Genomic DNA, 19,349 nt, shown 5'->3' with positions numbered 1-19,349 from the left:
CCTGTGCTCCACAACGGGAGAGGCCACGACAGTGAGAGGCCTGCATACCGCAAAAAAAAAAAAAAAAAAAAAAAAAAAAAAAAAAAAAAGCTGGTTTACACAGCAGGTCTGTCATCCACCACGCCTTACTCAGCGACAGTCCCAGATACCTGTAGGACACCTGACCTCCTTCACGGGGTACTGTGAGTGCTGCAGAACCCTCCATTCCCTCCTGAATCCTGAAAAGAAAGTGAAATGATGCTTGGGCTGCTCTTACTATTCAGGGTAGTTTATCACATTCTAGTTTGTTACCACCTACACCCCTAGCTCTCTGATCCGCTTATCGCAGTGGCATGCCAGAATATTCTTGGTCTTCTCCTTTGGGTCTCTGGCTCTATTCGGGGCTAGTTAAGCCTCCCCTTGATCAAGGCTGAGGTTTCCGCACTCATCCCATTTTCTAAAATTCTTTTATCTCCTTCCATGTCCAAGAACAAGTGTTTTCTTTGACCAGCTTCGGCACTGCTGAAATTTTCTCTGCAACTCCCCATGATCCTCCCTGATTGGAGGGAATAAGAAAAGGCAGGGGCCCCTTTCATATTGTGAGAGATGTCATTATATAATCATCTAAAGAATGAGTTGAAGGACTTCCCTGGTGGCGCAGTGGTTAAGAATCCACCTGCCGAGTCCACCTGCCGATGCAGGGCAGGGGACACAGGTTCAATCCCTGGTCCGGGAAGATCCCACATGCCACAGAGTAACTAAGCCCGTGCGCCACAACTACTGAGCCTGCGCTCTACAGCCCGCGAGCCACAACTACTGAGCCCGCTCACCTAGAGCCCGTGCTCCGCAGCAAGAGAAGCCACCACAAGGAGAAGCCCGCGCACCACAACAGAATAGCCCCCACTCACCACAACTAGAGAAAGCCTGCGCGCAGCAAGGAAGACCCAACGCAGCCATAACTAACTAACTAACTAAACTAAATAAATAAAAAGAATGAGTAGACCTTGGGCAAATTCCTTAACTTCTCATACTTTCTGTTTCCTTATGAAATGCAGACAATAACAGAATCTACCTCATAGGGTTGTTGTGATGATTAAATGAGTTAATACATATAAAGTGCTTATAAAAGTCAGTGCCTGGCCTATAATAAGCACTCAATAAATGTTCTATATTATCATTGATGTTATTTTTATCCATATGTAGTAACTATGGGGACTCTTTTAAATCAAATGCTTGATTAAGCAGAATGCACGGTTCTCTGACCATATTCCGGGGCAGAAACAGAGGTAAAATGGCAGGAGAGAACTTGTCCAGAACATGGTGCCCTTTGGTGCCATCCTAGCCGTCCGCGGCAGAAATGTCTCGTCAGGTCCCAGGGTCCTGAGGGTCGCAAGCCTGCCCGTCCCCACCCCACCCCACCCCCGGGCTCAGCTGGGATCTGCTCACAGGGGGTCTCCCCAAACTCCCTGTGCTTCCCTGCCAGCTGCATGAGAAGTTTGACCGTCTGAAGAAACTACACCAGGACGAGAAGAAGAAGCTGGAGGATAAGAAGAAATCCCTAGATGACGAAGTGAACGCTTTCAAACAGAGAAAGACGGCAGCCGAGCTGCTCCAGTCCCAGGGCTCCCAGGCTGGAGGCTCACAGACTCTGAAAAGAGACAAAGAGAAGAAGAAGTAAGTACTGGGCTGCTCTGGGGCGAGGGCCTCTCTCCCCTCCTGCTCGTCCCCTCAGGGCGGTGACCGAGGCCAGCCGTGGGCTGATCTCGGTGTCCCCACTGGACGTTCGGATTCCCTGAGTTTGGGGGAGCTGAGAGTAGGGGAGGGCGGGGTGTGGCCCCAGAGGCCCAGCCCCTCTGCTTGGCCCACTTGGGAAAACCCTGCAGACTCAAGGTAGGAGGAGAGGGAGGGAAAGGGGGAGGAAAAGCAAAAGGAATGTGTGAGACAGGAGGAAACAATGAGAAGCTGCAAAGTTACAGGAAAAAGATGAACAGAAAGAAGTGCAGGGAGAGGGTAGCAGGAGCCTCTGGGCACCCTCTTTCCCCTGGGAGGTTGGAGCCGATCCAGCTCACAGGCCTCTGCTCGCTTGTCCTAGGTCTAAGGTGGTTCACCTCTCCATGCCTGGAGCCCCCCTCGCCCCCCCCGCTTCAGTTCTCACGGCTGCGGCCAACAGAGTTCACGTGCTGCTGCTGAAGGCTGCAACCTGGTCCTGATTTCTCACCCCTTCCGGTCCCTCCCTCTTGGCTGCTTGGTTGTTCCCAGCCTGGGGTACCAGGGACTTGGTGGGGAACCCTCAGATGCTAGTATCGTCCGCGGGCACCACCCTCCACCCCGGGGGTGACTGTACAGTCCATCTGTCTCCCCTGGCGTTTGGTGAGGCAGGAGAGCATGAGCTCTTGGTTACCATGTGGGTCAGTATCCCTGACCCAGGCCCAGGCCTTGCTTGCTGAAGTTATCCATCCCTTATCCCAGAACCAGAGAAGAGAAAAGCATTTCCGATGGGACCTGTACAACACCAGGAAAACATCCGGTGGTCCCTTGCGCTCTAGTTGTTTGTGCGGTGTGACTGGAGAGCCCTCATTTGCAGTGTCAAGCAGTGTCCTTACTAAAGCGGCCCGAGGATCTGAAACATGCCCCCGGTCATTGCCTTCTGTTCTTAGCCACTTGTTGCTGGACTCAACTCTTCGACTATTGGATATTTGCCAGGAGGCGGAAACATCCTTTCCTCTGTGCCTGGTTTATCACTTAAGGATAAAACAGTATAACATTTCACCAACAATAAAATACAACAGTAAAATATCTTATATTTAAAGGCACTCAGTTTTGCCATCTGAATATTCTTTTTTCAAAAGTGTACTTTGGGTATTTTCACCAATTAGTCCAGAGATTTTTTGTTAACTGAATCACACTATATGTCAAAGTCACAGACTAACTTTTTGTGGTATTACCTGATAGATAAAGTTCAAGTAGCCCTCAAAAAGCCTCTTTGGACGCACTGTATATTAACTGACTTGTGTTAGTTGCACCAGCAGGAATGGATTCCTATTTTTAAGATCAGAAGAGTTTAAATTTGTCTTCCGGCTCTAACCTGCTGCCTTCATAGTCCTGTGGTGTTTGTTAACTCAGTCCCTGGGGCAGTTTCACAGCCTGCTGGCAGGCATGAGGAGATTCATTTGTTGGGACCCCACTGACACTCAACTATAAATAGTCCCTGTTGAGCTGTTCAGTGGAAGTTCCTCCCAGACCAGGCTTTCTCCTCGTTGCCCTCAATTAACTGACTGCCACCCCACCCCCAGGCAGAGGACCCCATATAGGGAGACATGTCTCTCCAGTCTCCAGGAATATTTGGAGTTGGTGATGGCACCCTTTTCCAATTTTGAGATGAGTGAAAACCTCACGGGCACGAGGCATCCCCTGTTAACAAGAGAGCCTGACAAAACAGCCTGTCCTCTTCCATATTTCCAGATACATAAGTGGCCCCAGGTGTGGGCTTTTTATGTCATTCCCTGAACAGTTGGCTAACCTCTGGAAGACCCATCATTAGACCTGTGTCACTCGTCCCGTGGTGATGTTGGGGGGCGGGAGTTGAGGGCGGAAGTAGGGGTAGAAGCATTTCTTCTTGAGAGATGGTGATTGGATCTAATAGAGTCACATACTGAGAACTTCCTTTGGCTGCCCTTAAAGAGGTTAAGAAAGAGTACCGGTGTTTCGGGGGTCCCTACCAGCACACCCTCCCTTCTTCCCCTCTTCTCCTAATCTCCTTTGACCTCCCTAACTCTTCATTGTTTGTGTCAACTCATAATATTTGATTTTTCCCCAAGCTCACTCCCATCTTCATCAGCTTTTACTGTTTTACAGTTAACTCTGCTGTTTGCTGCATGCTGCATGAGACCCAGGGTCCCGGTAAGCTTTATTAACTCTAAATAGAACTGGCAGTGGCTTCTAGAACACATCTCCCCAAATCCCACCCCCTGCCCAACACACATATCTAATATCAAAGAAGCTGCTTCATTGTTCTAGCTGGTATTCTCTTGTGACTTATAATATGAAGAAATAGGCCGGTGTGATTTCAAGTATACGCGTGGGAATGTTTGCCTTCCTGACTAAAGGTGGGGTGTTTTCAGACCTTTGCTGCTAGAACAGCTAGGTAGCGTAGGTAGATCCTGTGATCAATATTTGAAGTTTCAATTTTGGCCATTTTTCTTCTGAAGGCGCCTTCATCATTACTTTCAAAATTAACTAAACTGCTGTGACGAGGGGAACTGTTGAGTTCACAAGCCCTGTCCTGCAACATCACGGTCAGCCTTGGCGCCCAGGTTTGGGAATGTTTTGAGCCAACGGAAACTTGCTTCTCTGTTTCCCTCTGGTGGCTGTTTCTTACCCGAGGGGTTCAAGTTCTCGAATTTCGTTTGGCCCCCAAAGCTATAATAAAAGTGGAAGAAAATGAAGCTTCTCCGATATTATAGAATATTTAATTCTACAAGTACCAGCTTCATGAACACCTTTGATAAGTAGGTAAGCAGGTAACCGTTGGTAAGATGGATTCCTCAGGGCTAGGTGTTGTGTCTGCAGGAGTGAATAAAGCAGCCCCTGGCGTCACATAGTTTATACGTTGGTGATAGCGATGATTAAGCTGCTTCTGTCTTTTTAACTAGACTCAGTGAGTGGGGAGGAACATAAATATTTTAAATCTAACATAATTAGGCTTATTACCATTGTTAAACTTTACCATAGAAACTTTCAAACAGGAACGAAAGAAGAGAGAGGACAGTACAACGCAGCCCCATGTACCCACAACACAGCCCCCAAACAACTGTCAACGTATGCCAATCCTGTCTCATCTACTGCCCCAAACCGGCTGGATCACTGCAAAGCACAAACCCATATCATTTCATCTGTAAATACTTCAGCATGTATCTCTAAGAGCTCATGACTCTTAAAAAAAATAAATAACGACAACGCCACCGTTGTCACACCCCCAAGATTAGCAGTTCGTTCACATAAAATTTCTAGTCAGTGTTCAGAATACCCCAGTTGTCTCATAAATGCCTTTTACATTTGGTTTGTTTGGATCAGGGACTATAAAATATTGAGAAGACTCCTCCCCACTCACCCATGGAATTTATGGTTTACATGGAGAGCCTGCCGTTAGTCACCAAACTAATTGCTGCAGCTCCTGCACCGGGGACTTTGGGCAGCTGGCAAAACATCCTACTTTCAAGCAAATCCCGAAGAGGAAGTCCATAGAGGCTTCTGAAACGTAAGGCCCATGAAGTTGGGCCAAGGGAAACAACCCGAAAAGAACAATGAAATGATTTATTGTCTGGCTTAAAGGCAAGTCTTGGAGCCCTGTTAGTTGACTTGAATGAAACAGCAGGTTTCCACCTCGGAAGACTCAGAATTCCGAGAGCGTCTGTCCATGGCTGCAGTCCCAGCGCCCAGCACAGAGGCTGACACCCAGTTCATGTGTATTTTCTTTGCCCCCCCCACCCCCCGATTTTCAATGAGGACAACAGGAAAGGTGCATCCTGTTCAGTTAGATTTCAGTTAATGAAACCCAAATTAACGCTCTTTGACACAGTTTGGTTCAGCTTTCCCTGAGTAAATCATTGGTAATGGCCATTACTAAAATGAATCCTGGCAAAACTGTAATTAAAGGCATACTTTACAAGTGAGAGGCAATTGGCAAACAGTGGGAACAGCCAACCCCGACCCTGAGTAGGTTGGCTTTTTCTGGCATGCTTCTCGCCAGCACACCACAAAAGCAGTTCCAAACCAAATCGGGGAAGGAGGCCTTGGCTCCCTGGGGTCTGAAAGCAGCAAAGGCAGCCCGTCCATTCCCCAAAGCCCTCATTTCAGGGGTGGATCACAAAGGCCACCCCTCACTAACTCGAGTGCAGGCAGGAGTGAGGCTTACTGTTCCTTTGCTGGTTTTGAAATGGCTTGAGGCACTGCTGGCAGCTGTCTGCAATTGCAAGAGAAATCCTTCCTCTGTGACCCGCACACAGTTGCAGATGCTGTGTCTCAGTGGTTGCTGGCCCCTTGAACCCTTGGTTGGGGGTGCCCAGTGCATGGACGGTACACACGTATCAAAATATTTCAGCCTGCCCATGCAGCCCAGGACATAGGCCGTTGCAGTGTTCTATAGGTTTCTCTTCCCCCTAGGAAGTAGACAAAGAAGAGGAATAGAGCTGAGCGTTTGTATTACGTTTTCATACTATTCAAAGTGTCTTTCCGTATGGTACCTCATTTTCACATTACAACAGTCCCGTGAGGTAGAGGAGGAAGGGCTAATCTTCAGCTGACAAGATGAACAAATGGAGGAGTGGGGAATTTAAGAGACTTGCCAAGGCTCACATAGCGAGGAACAAGAATGCAAAACTCCTAGTTCCTGGTATAAACTGCCACTCACATGAGTGTGTGTGTTAGTGTGTGTGTGTGTGTGTAGGTGTGGATGTATTCACTCTGAGGAAGTGACTGTACAAACATAACTCAGCATATGCTTTTAACTGGCCCTCCCCAGTATCTTTATTTAATGAGATAAATGTGTTCAGGTAAAAAATAACCAAGGGCTTAGATCCACAGGCAAGGAGTTCTCAGGGACACTGTGGCGTGAAGGAAAGAGTCTTGATCAAGCAGCCAAGGGCTTCGGGCTCTGCGCCTCTTGGTTGTGACTTTCTCTGTGACCTCAGGCACAAGTCAGTTGGCTTCACCGTGTTTCTCAGCCTCCTCATATGTCAAACTTGCGTCACAAGGATAAAGTTTAAATGGGAGAAAGTTCAAAGTGCAGGGTGAACACAAACCAGTAATGGATTTCCATAGTTCAGGTTTTCAGGTGACTGGTTGGACCCTAGTGCAGAGCCCAGTTACTGCCCCCAGACACTTCTCGAACAGAGCTTGCCCCAGGGGTACCAGGTAGTGGACTGGGACTCTCCGAAGGTGAAACCTCTACCTCCTCTGCTTTCCCTATGGGGTGAGGCGCACTCAGTGGCTGAGAGCCTGGCGCGCTGTGCCGTGGCCTGAGGCCACCTGGAGATTTGCTAAAGGTATTCCTCTACAGGGTGTCTGGGTGGGGGGCACTAGTCTGGACCTAGTAATTAAGAAGAGAGACGTATTCCTGTGGCTGTTGATAATTGTTTTGGTAGCTGATGCCACTGTGGTCGCCGCTCAGAGGTGTGTGGGTGAATGAGAGAGAAAGCATGTTCCCAGAAGCCAGTGCAGTAAGGCCTTAAGACCATCTAACACAGCTATATTCTAATTTATCCATTAGTCATCGTGACATTTTCTTCTAACCTTTTTTTTTTTTTTTTGACATTAATCCATCATTCATTAACCCAACTTCTGTTTTCATTTTCAGTTTGGGCTTCCTGTAGGCTCCCTTTTCCTGCGCAACAGAGCTGGGCTTCCCTGTCTCTAACTCCCCCCTTAACATGTCTGGGGGCACAGAACCCGTGCCCTCCCCTCTCTTCCTGCCAAGGTTTATAGAAGCCCGAGGGTCTGAGGACGGCGTCTGGCCTCTGGTCAAGAAGCCATCAGTCACGCGGTTTCAAGATGCATCCTGCATCCCAGCGCCCCCAGCCGGCCACTCCCCGCTCCGTCTTTGCCAGACTGTAACACGTTCAGGGGTCCCACCTGCTCTTCTATACCACCAGCTTCCCTGTTCCAACTCTGGCTGCTGCTTGTTCCCCTGAGGTGTATTTGCATCCACCACGGCTGGGTGAGCACCAGTCAGCACGGCTTCCCCCATTAGTCCGCAGTCACTTGGCTTCCCCAACCATCCCTCAGTCCGCAACAGAGGAGCCGCAGCCTCTTCTCAGAGGGTTCCAGAAGGAGAATCTTTTGGTGTCTTTTCCTTCTGGCCTGTCAGCCCAGCCCTTTCCAGTTTTGATTCACTCAAAATAATTGCACTCAAGCTGTTGTTAAAAATCTGGAACGAGTTTACTTAACAGCCAGCCCTTCCCAGACACCACGACTGCTGAAGAAAGTAGCATAAATTTCTCCTCTCTGTGATTCTGAGTACCCCACAGATGCAGAAGGCAGAATAAACCTGAATATTAGTACCACCCTAGTGTCTTATGGAATTGTTAGGAGGTGTCTCAGCATCTCCTCTGTAATTTCCCTTAGGATGCCACACCATCCCAATAAGGCAGGGCCAGTAGCAGGTATAATCATCCCCTGTCACAAACCGCTCAACTGAGTGGTCAAAGAAGCAGTGTTTTCAGTTTTGCTCTGATGAACCTTCCAGTCTATTTGGTGAATGTGACGATGAGTTTCAATCTGTATTTTGCGCGCGCCCCACAGTAAGAAGAGGTGAGACCATCAGTTGGAGAGGAGAAAAGAGGTGGTGTGCCTTGGAAGGTCCCTAACTTTGTCTCCAGCCTAAGGATTTGGTATTTTAAAAATCTTCCAGCCCTGATTTGTATGATGGGGCCCATCCGATAGTGGCTTTGGGAGCCCCTTTGAAGTTGAGAGCCCTCCATTGTCAGGGCCATGAGGCACAGTGGCCTTTGGTGTTTGGCCAGTGAGAGAGTGAGAGCGGGAGTGACCTGGCAACGATGTGTGGCTAACACGCCGTTTCTCTGCCCTTCCTTTGCAGTAATCCGTGGCTGTGTACTGAATAGTATTCCCTGCTACAGCTGGACTGGACTCCATTTAGCCTTTTAAGCCAAGGTTCCTATTGTAACTGACAGCTTTCCTTTGGAGCGCCAGGCAGCTGGGTCCCCTGCCCCTGCCATGTACTCTTCCACTTCAAGCCCCACCTCTTCTTTTGATTTCTGCCTCACAGTCCCACTGGCACTGACCATGACTTTCTCCTTTTTTTATTTTTGAGGGTTTGTTTTTTTTTTTTTTTTTTTTTTTTTTTTTTTGGTCACTTTCTTTCAAAACACACAAGGCTATGCGAAATTTTCAGGCCTTTTTGAAGTATTGAGAATGGGGAGGGAGGTTCTCTCTTCAATAATAGATAATGACAGGAAGCAAAAAGCAGACAAAAACAAAAAGCAAACAAATGCACACACTTTATCTTTTCTTGTTGGCAAAGCAAGAGTGCAGTTTTGATTTGTATTGTTTGGTGAGTCACTGATTGGTGAGTGGCCAGAAGCAAGTGTGAAGGTGGTGCTGCGAAAGCATAAGCTAGTTTCTTGAGAAAATCCGAGTCACACAGTGGAGCATTTTGGGAGACCCTGTGCTCGGAGATTTAAAAAAAACAAAAAAGCTTGGGTACTCAGCCAGTAGCTCAGGGAGATGCTAAGCTAGGGCTGTCAGGTCTCCTTGGGAAAGGCTGCTGATCTGCAGCTTTGATGTTTCTGTGACCAGTTTCACGGCTGCTTCCCAAGAATCCCAAACTTAAACAACTGATGCGGTCTCCGTCCGCAGTAATTATTTGCATTACAAATAGGAGGCTCCCTCATTTGCATTTGTTTACAGATTAACTACTTGAGGCTTGAGGAGCTCTGAAAACTTCAAAAGGTATTAGAGCCACCCAGCCTTTGAGAGACCTTCAGAGACTAGGCAGGAATTTTGTATGAAGGGAGACATTTTGGTCCAGAAGACAGATAGGACCCACTTTCTTGTAAGAGGAAATTGAGGCCCCGAGAAATGAAGGGACTTGCCAGACGCCCCAGTCCTGTTTCATGGCAGAAGCCAGGCTAAATTGAGTGTCTCCTGAGTCCCGAGCCATTTTACAAATGGACTCAGTTGTGTTCACGTATGTTCCTGGAGACGAGTCTTTTGATGTTCCGGAGAAAATGAATAGTTAGTATTAGAGGGCCTTTGAGGTTTTTATCTCGTAGGAAAATATTCCAGGATGGGGTGGGTAGGGACAGGCAAAGCAGAGGACTCTAGGCCAGCTCCTGACGCTGACGTTAAGAGTCGCAGGCACCTGTTAGCTGCTCAGCTTTCCTTGGGAGTCTGGGATGGGGCGTGCGGATGCGGATGTTTAACAGGTGCCCTAGATGATCCTTGTCATCAGGGAAGCTTGGTAAACAAAAATTACCCTGTGAGTGAACGTGAGACCTTTAGAAAGTCAACCAAGGCTATTAAAAGAATTAAAATGCTTATTTTATTGGGTAGCTTGTCTCACTGTAGACAGAAAGGTTTTCTTCCTTCTTCAGTGAAAAGACTTTTTAAGTGGTACAGTTATTACTAGTTTAAAAAATACTGTAAGTACTCTGTTTACTTCTGGTGAAACAAAACCAGTCGTTAGAAATGGTCTGTGTCCGGCTCCACACCCACCCCAACCGAGACTGTGTGTGTGTGTACACCCCTCTTAAGCCAAGAAGTTTGCTTTTCCTAGCTGCAGTACAGATCACTTTTTTTGTTGTTTATGTTTTTTGTTTTAATTATTTGGCATTCACCTGTGGCTGTTAATATGTGCTCTCTCTGTTTTGTTTTGTTTTTTTTAAATTAAAACAAGAAGCTTTTAACTGGTGTGTGGTGTTCTTAAAACCTTCTCAGCAGATTTCCCGGTGGTGATGGTCCATCAGTGACCCCATTTCTCACCTGTCTTCTCCAAGTATACTCTGTGCTACCTCACACTGCCCACTTCCCTCACCCTGTCTTAACTTTGAAGATCCTTTTTCTTTAGCTAATTTCATGTTTTCTTTCTTTCTCTCTCCCTCTCCAGCTTTTTTTAATCTTGTCTTCAGCAGCTGCACTAAGTCTAAAGGAGAAGACTGCCATTATAGAAGAGTTAGGGTTCCATATTGTCTCAAATCAGAAACCAACCAATTCCCTCTCCCTCCAAAGTGCGTGAGCATACACAAACACACACACACCACAACAAGTGTTCATTGTGTCCCTGTCTCCAGGCAAGACGCTCTCTCCCGACTTACATGGTATTTTAAATGGAAGTGTCTTGTCCTAACTTAACAAGGCAGGAAAAGAACCATCGGAGCTGGAGAATGGACCAAATGTAACCTCAGAGAGACAACTGCAGGACGACTCACCCAAGTGTAAGTGACTGAGGCAGGAGACCTCAGCTGTGGGTGTGGAAGTACTGTTCACAAGTTTCCGTTTGAGTTTTCTGTTTTTAAACACCAGTTCTCCGGTTCAGTGGGTTGACTGTCTACGGCCACTATTAAAACATTTCTGAATATGGACGAGAAAGTCAAGCAACATTCATATCTTCTTCAGCATTCACAGACCTTCTGCAGACCCCCCAGCAAGTGGGGGAAGTGGATCTACTAACTCAGGTGGAGAAGGAGAGTCGGGGGAGTTTAAGCTTAGTGAGGGCAAAATGACTCCATTCAACCTTCCAAGGCCAGTTGGGGTTTTGAGAGAGGTTTCTGCTCTACTTGGGTTCTGGAGGGAGAGCTTTGATGTTGATAAATCTGCCTTGAATTCATTGGTTTTAACTTGCATCAAAATACCATGTGAGTGTTCTCATTCCCATATATCCCTACAACCATTGCCGTGACACTGTCCTGTGTCTCTTGAGAGAGCCTCTTTGCATGTTTTCCAGTCTGTTTTTCCTTTCTTCTCCTTTGTTCTTTTTTGCTCAGAGATGTGACCAGTCATTGGCCCTCTGGGGCTTTCATTCGCCAGGAGAAACATCCCGAAACCAGCACTGTTTAGCTTGATACCTTTCTTAATGTCCATGTCAATTTTCAATAAAATTCAAAGAAATGCTCAACGGCTGTGTGATCATTAGGTGATGGGCCCACCGCGGTTTGCCTTAGGAGGAGTGGGTGGCTTCCTTTGAAAGGGGGTGACTGAGGGGCTCAGGGAGGCACCATCAGCCAGTTTGCAGCCTTCCTGGGTTAGGCTGCTGGGCCTACTCCCCCCACCTGGGCTTGAAATTTCCATGGGGTGAGGTGGAGGGGGGCAGGAAGTCCTTTACTTTTCCTTCATTAGCATGGACTTAACTGAGCCGTTGAGCTCGTCATCTTCCAGGATAATAAATAGATGGAGAAAGCGGAGTGCCAGACCCTACAGAATAAGATTCGGGTGAGTTTTAATTCCAGAAGGAAAAGAACTCTGCGCTGCATGTCTTCTCATTTAATACTGTGATGCGAGCGTCGCTAAAATTCATGGATATGACTTGAAAAGCCTTCTATAGATAGGGTCTACTAGGGAGCGAATCCTCCTTGTCTCTGCCAGCATTAAAGTGGGCAAGAGGGAGAGTGGTCAGTTTTCATAATTCTGGTCGCCGTCGAGGTGGGGTTTCCTTTCCTCAGCTTCATATCCCGAATGGCCAGATGCTGGAGACCGGAGGGTGGTCGATACCCTCTTCGAACGGAGGCCTGGAGGCCTCTGAGGGGGTACCGGGGGAAACGACACTGGCCTGCGTCTGCGCAGCTCGCACACTAGGGGGCAGCCGAGCGGGAACAACACTTGACTGTGACGTCACCGAGCACCGGCAGGCACTGAAGTGTGGAAAAACACCGGCTCTGGAGCCAGACAGACTTGCCAGCTGTGTATGCTCTGGGGCAAGTTGTGGTCAAAACTTCCCTGTAAAAGAAGAATATCAGTAACTCCCTTGCAGGGTGATTGCGAAGGTTCCATGAGCTAATAACGTAAATTAAAGATCTGGGTGTTCACTAAACGGAATCCCTGTTAAGGATGGAGTTTCCCCTTTACTAGAAGTATCTTAGGTTCTTCCAATCCACGGTTTCTCAACCTCAGCACTATAGTCTTTTTTTTTTTTAATCTCTTCTATGTCCACAGTCATGGGTTACAGCAATAGAAAAGGAGTCCATGAAGGGAAAGTGATGGGACGGCTTGTGCCCTTAAAACTGTGTGTCCCAACCCAGGGGGATTTGGTGAGAAGTTTTATAGCAATGGTTCAAGGGTGGGGTTGATAATAAGGATCAGGGTGTATGCAGGGCCTGCATTCTTTTTTTTTTAACATCTTTATTGGGGTATAACTGTTTTACAATAGTGTGTTAGTTTCTCCTTTACAACAATGTGAATCAGTTATACATATACATATGTTCCCATATCTCTTCCCTCTTGTGTCTCCCTCCCTCCCACCCTCCCTATCCCACCCCTCTCGTGGTCACAAAGCACAGAGGTGATCTCCCTGTGCTATGCGGCAGCTTCCCACTAGCTATGTAATTTACATTTGGTAGTGCATATATGTCCCTGCCACTCTCTCACTTCGTCACAGCTTACCCTTCCCCCTCCCCATGTCCTCAAGTCCATGCTCTAGTAGGTCTGTGTTTTATTCCCATCCTACCACTAATCTCTTCATGACATTTTTTTTTCTTAGATTCCATATATATGTGTTAGCATACGGTATTTGTTTTTCTCTTTCTGACTTACTTCACTCTGTATGACAGACTCCAGGTCTATCCACCTCATTATAAATAACTCAGTTTCATTTCTTTTTATGGCTGAGTAATATTCCAGCACTATAGTCTTTTGAGGCCAGATAATTCTTTGCTGTGGAGGCTGTCCTGTGCACTGTAGCATCCCTACCCACTAGATGTCAGTAGCACGCTATACCATGCCATCCCCAGGTGTGACAACCAAAACTGTCTCCAGATAATGCTAAATGTCCCCTGGAGGGCAAAATCGCCCCAAACTGAGAACCATTGCTCTAGGGCAGGGGCCAACAAACTTTTTCTGTAAAGGGCCAGCTGGTGACTAACTACCTTAGGCTTTGCAGGCCACGTAGTCTCTGCAACTATTCAGCTGTTAACTATAGAACAAAACCAGCCATTGATAATATGTAAAAGGATGAACGTGACTGTGTGCCAATAAAAGTTCACTTGCGGACACTGAAATTTGAATTTCACGTGTGGGTTTTATTTTCACATGTTCTGAATTATTATTATTTTGATTTTTTCCAACCATTTAAAACGTAAAGACCACTCTGAGCACGAGGGTCATAGAAATGCAGGCAGATGGACTGGATTTGGCCTGTGGGCCACGGTTTGCTGACCCCACCTCTAATGCATTTTGGTGCTTGTTGATGCCTCAGCGAGCCTAAAGGTGTTAGAAGTGACTGGCTGGGGACTTCCCTGGTTGTGCAGTGGTTAAGACTCCACCTGCCAATGCAGGGGACGCGGGTTGGAGACCTGGTCCGGGAAGATCCCACATGCTGCGGAGCAACTAAGCCCGTGTGCCACAACTACTGAGCCTGTGCTGTAGAGCCCGTGCTCTAGAGCCCACGAGCCACAACTACTGAGCCTTCATGCCACAACTATTGAAGTCCACGCACCTAGAGCCCGTGCTCCGCGACAAGAGAAGCCACCACAATAAGAAGCCCGCGCACCGCAATGAAGAGTAGCCCCCCTCCCCCCGCTCGCTGCAACTAGAGAAAGCCTGCGCACAGCAACGAAAACCCAACGCAGCCAAAAAGAAATAAAATAAATTTATTTTTTTTAAAATGTGACTGGCTGGTCAAAAGAAATCAGAAATGAAGATAAATGGCTGATGTTTTAATGCAAGTTAGTGGGGAAATGGGTTTGATTAACTAAAATTTGCATATAGTTTTGCTAGAGCATAGATGGGGGCAAAGGTCTGCTGGGGCTCTGAGAGCCAGTTCCTGGGGCCCTGCTGAGCAGTGAGAAGGCCAACTACTTCTAGGGACAGAACCAGGCCGCTGATACCCTCCAAAAGGCTGAGCAAACTGGGCTCCAGTTGTAAGCACTGAGGTTAAGCAGTGTCCTTTTGTGTTCAAAATGCCCCCGCTCGGGGAGATTCATCCCTTTGCTAAAAGGACAGTTTTCTTGCAAGGCCATTCTTTTAAAATGAGGGCACCCCTTGAAAGACTTTTGCATTAGAACAGTTAATACCTCACGTTGGCTTTGCCACCTGGACCTACTACCTGCCATCAATGTCCAGCCAGGTCCTGTACTATCTCTTAGCTTGTTTGGCTGGGACTTTAGAAAGTCCCTGCCCTCAGCTCAATAACCTATAAAAATTATATGTATATTTGTTATGTATAGGATTGGGGACAGACTTCTTATCTTGGTTTTAGGCTCAATGAAATTATTTTTTCTTAATCAAATGATAAGGGTGTATTGGACACCACCCGTGGATTTGGTCCAGTGCCCTCTGCTATGGGGGATACTTTGCATGAGATCAGTTAGACACTGCTCTTGAGGAACTTACAGACTGGCCCTATCTTATCTACTCAACCATATTTTCCAATACTTCCTAGTAGCCGTTTCCATTCCAGTCCATTTAGTCTCTGCACCGGCCTCTCCCTGAGTTATGCAAACTACTTGTTGACATTATCTGAAATATCCTCTCCTGATTTAAATCCTGCATTTGAGGCTCAGGCCTACCTTCTCCTTGAAGCCCTTCTTGACCCCATTCACCTATCTTGATCTCTTCTTCCTTTTCTAACCTCCTGGCTGAAATTTTATAATCTTCTCTGATTCTCGTTTGAGGGACTTCATTCCTCAAGAGAGGTTCAGCTTCCTAAGGGTAGGAACATCATTTCATAGCCCCCCAGAGGGCCAGGAAAGTGCTGGACACACAATAAAAAGTGATTAAGAGGTAGCTAGATTGAGATTCTTCACCAATGTAGGGAACTATTGCACTCCTGAAACATTTAATTTTGAAATTAAGTTACAAGAATAATACCAAGTATACCCACATGCTCTTGACCCAGATGCACCAACTGATAATATTTTGCCCCATTTGCTTTATCATTTATACTCAGGCTCTCTCTGTATCTAGATAGATAGAGACACATAATATTTTTTTCTGAACCATTTGAAGGTAATTTACATGTATCATGGCCCTTTACCCCTAAATATTCCAGTGGGTATTTCCTAAAAATAAGGATATTCTCTTACATAGCCACAGTCACCAACTTCAGTAAGTTTAATATTGTTACGCTACTTTAATCTATTGAATAGTATACTTTACAGCAATTTTTCTTGCCATATAAGATTGGCTCTAGGATCACCCATTGTGTCCTGTTTCTTTAGTCTCCTTTAATCTGAAACAGCCTTTCTTTGTCTTTCCGTGACATTGATATTTTTGAAGTCCCATTTAAAAAATAGACTGTTCTCATTTTGGGTCAAGGTGTTGCCCAATCTCTGCACTATATAATCACTGTTTTTTCCCCTTCTTTGCTACTAGTAAACAATCTGTGAGGAGAAAGTATAAGTCCATGCAAATATCCTACTCCTCATCAAACATTTCCCCCTGGATTTAGCATCTATTGGTAATTCTTGCCTGAACCAATCTACAAAATGATGATTTTCCAACTCCAGCATTCCCTTCATATTTACCAGTCAGCACATGGTATTCTATTGTAAGCAAAGGCCCTCCCTTCTCTCTCATTATTTCTTTATCTACTTGGTATCACTGTGGACTTAAGACTTCCTATTTTTTCAGTGGCTTATAACTGTCCTTAATAATTTTGGTGCTCAAATTACCGGGATTTGGCCAGCTCCTAGCAATTGCTTTTAATCCATTTAGTAGCCATTCCTCAAGAGGCTACTGTAGTGCAGAATACTCTGGTCAAGAATTTTGGTGATCTAATTTCTGGGATAGTTTATGAGGGTGGTGCTTAGCCAGGTCCCAGGTTTCCCTCTCATCACGCACCGGCTTCCCCACAGGAAATGGCAGGGAAGGAAGCTCAGAGCTGTCAGACTCTGTGTGTTTCATGTAAAATCAGTGGCAGGAGCCTGTGTTAGAACAGAGAAGGATGATGGAGGGGAGGAGGACAGGTGATTACAGGAGTTTTCTGGATTGTTTTAGGATGGCAATGGCTGCTGTTATCACAGCCCCCTCCTACGCCTCTCTTCAACCATTATTCCGATAATCTACTTCTGCTTAGGGGTTTCAATTCCTGCTCACTGAGAAAACATCTGTGGCTTGTGAGAAGGGAATAGGCTGAGATAGGTTGGCTGAAGGCTTTTTTTGATCAGAAGGATTACCAGGGAAAGGTCATGGAGAATCATGGGAATTTTTGTTTTGTTTCCTACAGGTGAAACTGCTTATTCCATAGCAGGATTTACAAATGGACTCCAGCTATGGCTGTTCCAGAACAAATGGCCTCTAACATCAATTTCATTGCCTTTCGCTCTGTAATCCAAATTCACAAGTCAGATTGGAATTACTTGTTCCTGTATGATGGAAGAATTTTCATCCATGCTGAGAGGAAGGCATTTTTATTTTCTCAACTCTTTTTCTAAGAAAGCTGTGTATTTTTTTTAACACTATGGTCTTTTTGGTATAATTATCTGTACTTCTTTTTAAAATTAATTAATTATTTATTTATTTATTTATTTTTGGCTGTGTTGGGCCTTTGTTGCTGCGCGCGGGCTTTCTCTAGTTATGGCAAGTGGGGGCTATTCTGTTGCGGTGCGCGGGCTTCTCATTGCTGTGGCTTCTCTTGTTGCAGAGCACGGACTCTAGGCGCACAGGCTTCAGTAGTTGTGGCTCTCGGGCTCAGTAGTTGTGGCTCGTGGGCTCTAGAGCGCAGGCTCAGTAGTTGTGACTCAGTTGCTCCGCGGCATGTGGGATCTTCCCGGGCCAGGGCTCGAACCCTTGTCCCCTGCATTGGCAGGCGGATTCTTAACCACTGCGCCACCAGGGAAGTCCTGAAAGCTGTGTATTGATTGCAATGTTGATTTTGATGAAAGTTGGCATCTTAGGCTGAAATTAATCTAACTGTAAAATTACAAATCAGCTTAAAATGTAGGCCCCAAGAAAATGAATTTCACAAGTTTGGGACAACAGAAAGAGCCTTCATTCATTCAATCATTCATTTAATTCAACAAATACCTGTGGAGTTCCTACAGGAGCCAGGTGTAGGTGCTAAAAGCAAGACAGATGAGTTCCTTGTTCTCATGGGGCTGTCACGGGGGGGTGGGGAGGCGTCAAATTTTTTTAAAGTTCAAAAGGTGGTACACACCGCAAAGAAAAAAAAAAAAAACCAGCAACGCAATGGCAAATGACTGGGGGAGCACTGGATGATGAGTCAGGTGACCTAGATTCTGATCTCAGCTTTGCCGGGAATGGTCTCTACAGTCTTCAGCTATCACTACACCTCTCTGGCCTTATTTTTCTCACTCATGCAGTGATGACTTGAGTTTATGGTCTCTAAGCTTCCTTTCTAGTATCATGTTCTTTGATTTGATGGTTCAAAGACTGTCATTATTTCAATAAACACGAATGCCTATCAGAGTCAAAGACAGCACTCCCTGTGTAATGGGAGAGACAGGCATGGAAATAGATCATTATGAAACAGTGTGAACAATGCTGTAATTTGCTCTTCTCAGTCCAACACACCCCTACACATAAATGTGTCACATAATGAGAAATACATCGTTAAACAAAAGGAGACAGTGGGTCAAAGCTACCTCATCCAACGGTCCTGCCGCCGTGGGACATTGAGTTCTGTGCAGGACTATTTCTCCCCACTAACACTGTAATCAGTTCCAGGACAACAGAGAAAACCCAGTTTCTTTTTCCTCTGTATTGACTATACTGAGCACACAGTAGGTGCTGTGTAAATTCCCGCTGACAGACACTCATTTAACTACTTTCATAGCACAGATTGGCAGACAGGGATTGAGGGATCGGGCTGGAGCAGACCCACGGGTCTAGTAATAACGTTTGCCTACAGAGCGATTGAGCCATTTGCTGCTGTGCAGCTTTTAACCCTCTTTCGGGGGCCCCTTTTGCATTTTGTAATATTCTGCACGTTTTAACTTGATACAGTTAACACAGAATTATTTGAAATCGTGATCACTACTGTGTAAACACGATGCTTGTCAGCAATTGGGATGCAGTATGGATGATAAAAGTGGTTGACTAGAGAAGTGGCGCTGTGGATGATTTTCTAAGTATTTCGTTTTTAGTACTACTTCACAGTAAAATACAAAGCTAATCCTCTGAAGAAAAGGCGCCTCGGAGAGCTGACATTTAAAAAAATAAAAAGGGTAAAATACATTTCAAACCCAAGTCCCTCCCAAAGTACACGGTCCCACTGTCAGAAACCCAGGGAAAAGCGTCAGGCGAGCTACTGCTGCCAAGAATCACCTGTGGGAGTCTTCCAGGGACTTAACAGAACAAGGTTCCCAAGCCTCAGAGAACCTTCCAAAAATCCCCTTCCCGGAGCCCCGCCCCCCGCTTGTTACCATAGTGCGTCAAAGGCCCGTAGTCATCAGAAACGGGAAAAAAAACGTACGTCGCGCGAGACTCTGTGACGGGATTTCGAAGTTAGGGAACAGCCGCGGCGCAAGCGCACTGGCCTCACAACCTCGGGGCTGCACGCGGGTAGGTAGACTAGAGGAAGGGGAGCAAAGCGTGCTGGTGTCTTTTTTTTTTTTTTTCCTTCCCAGTGCAGTGCGTGAGTCTGCGGGTAGCTGGAGGTGCGGAGCGCGGGGCCTGGCTCGGCCTCCCCGGCGCGCGTGTGACTGCGGCGGGTGCCCTCCTCCTGCTCCTCCACGAGTTGGAGG

General features: G+C 46.5%; 1 protein-coding gene across 9 annotated transcripts in view; it reads left to right on the top strand.

Moving 5' to 3' along the window:
- The window catches only part of SEPTIN6 (septin 6), a 71,193-nt gene extending 60,346 nt beyond the window's left edge, over positions 1-10,847 (top strand). For 5 of the 9 annotated variants that reach the window (XM_028482176.2, XM_028482177.2, XM_028482174.2 and 2 more), the window contains 2 exons: positions 1,463-1,653; positions 2,072-2,442. In XM_028482176.2, the coding sequence (XP_028337977.1) occupies positions 1,463-1,653; positions 2,072-2,189 (309 nt within the window). In that variant the 3' untranslated portion in view covers positions 2,190-2,442. The other 4 variants (XM_024128052.3, XM_055081565.1, XM_024128057.3 and 1 more) reach the window with 3 other exon arrangements.
- The last annotated feature ends 8,502 nt before the right edge of the window (positions 10,848-19,349 follow it).

This window comes from Physeter macrocephalus, chromosome 21, assembly GCF_002837175.3.
Source record: "Physeter macrocephalus isolate SW-GA chromosome 21, ASM283717v5, whole genome shotgun sequence".
In the NCBI taxonomy this organism is placed as follows: domain Eukaryota; kingdom Metazoa; phylum Chordata; class Mammalia; order Artiodactyla; family Physeteridae; genus Physeter; species Physeter macrocephalus.
The sequence above is the reverse complement of the archived record's forward strand: the minus strand, read 5'-3'. Positions and strand labels throughout refer to the sequence as shown.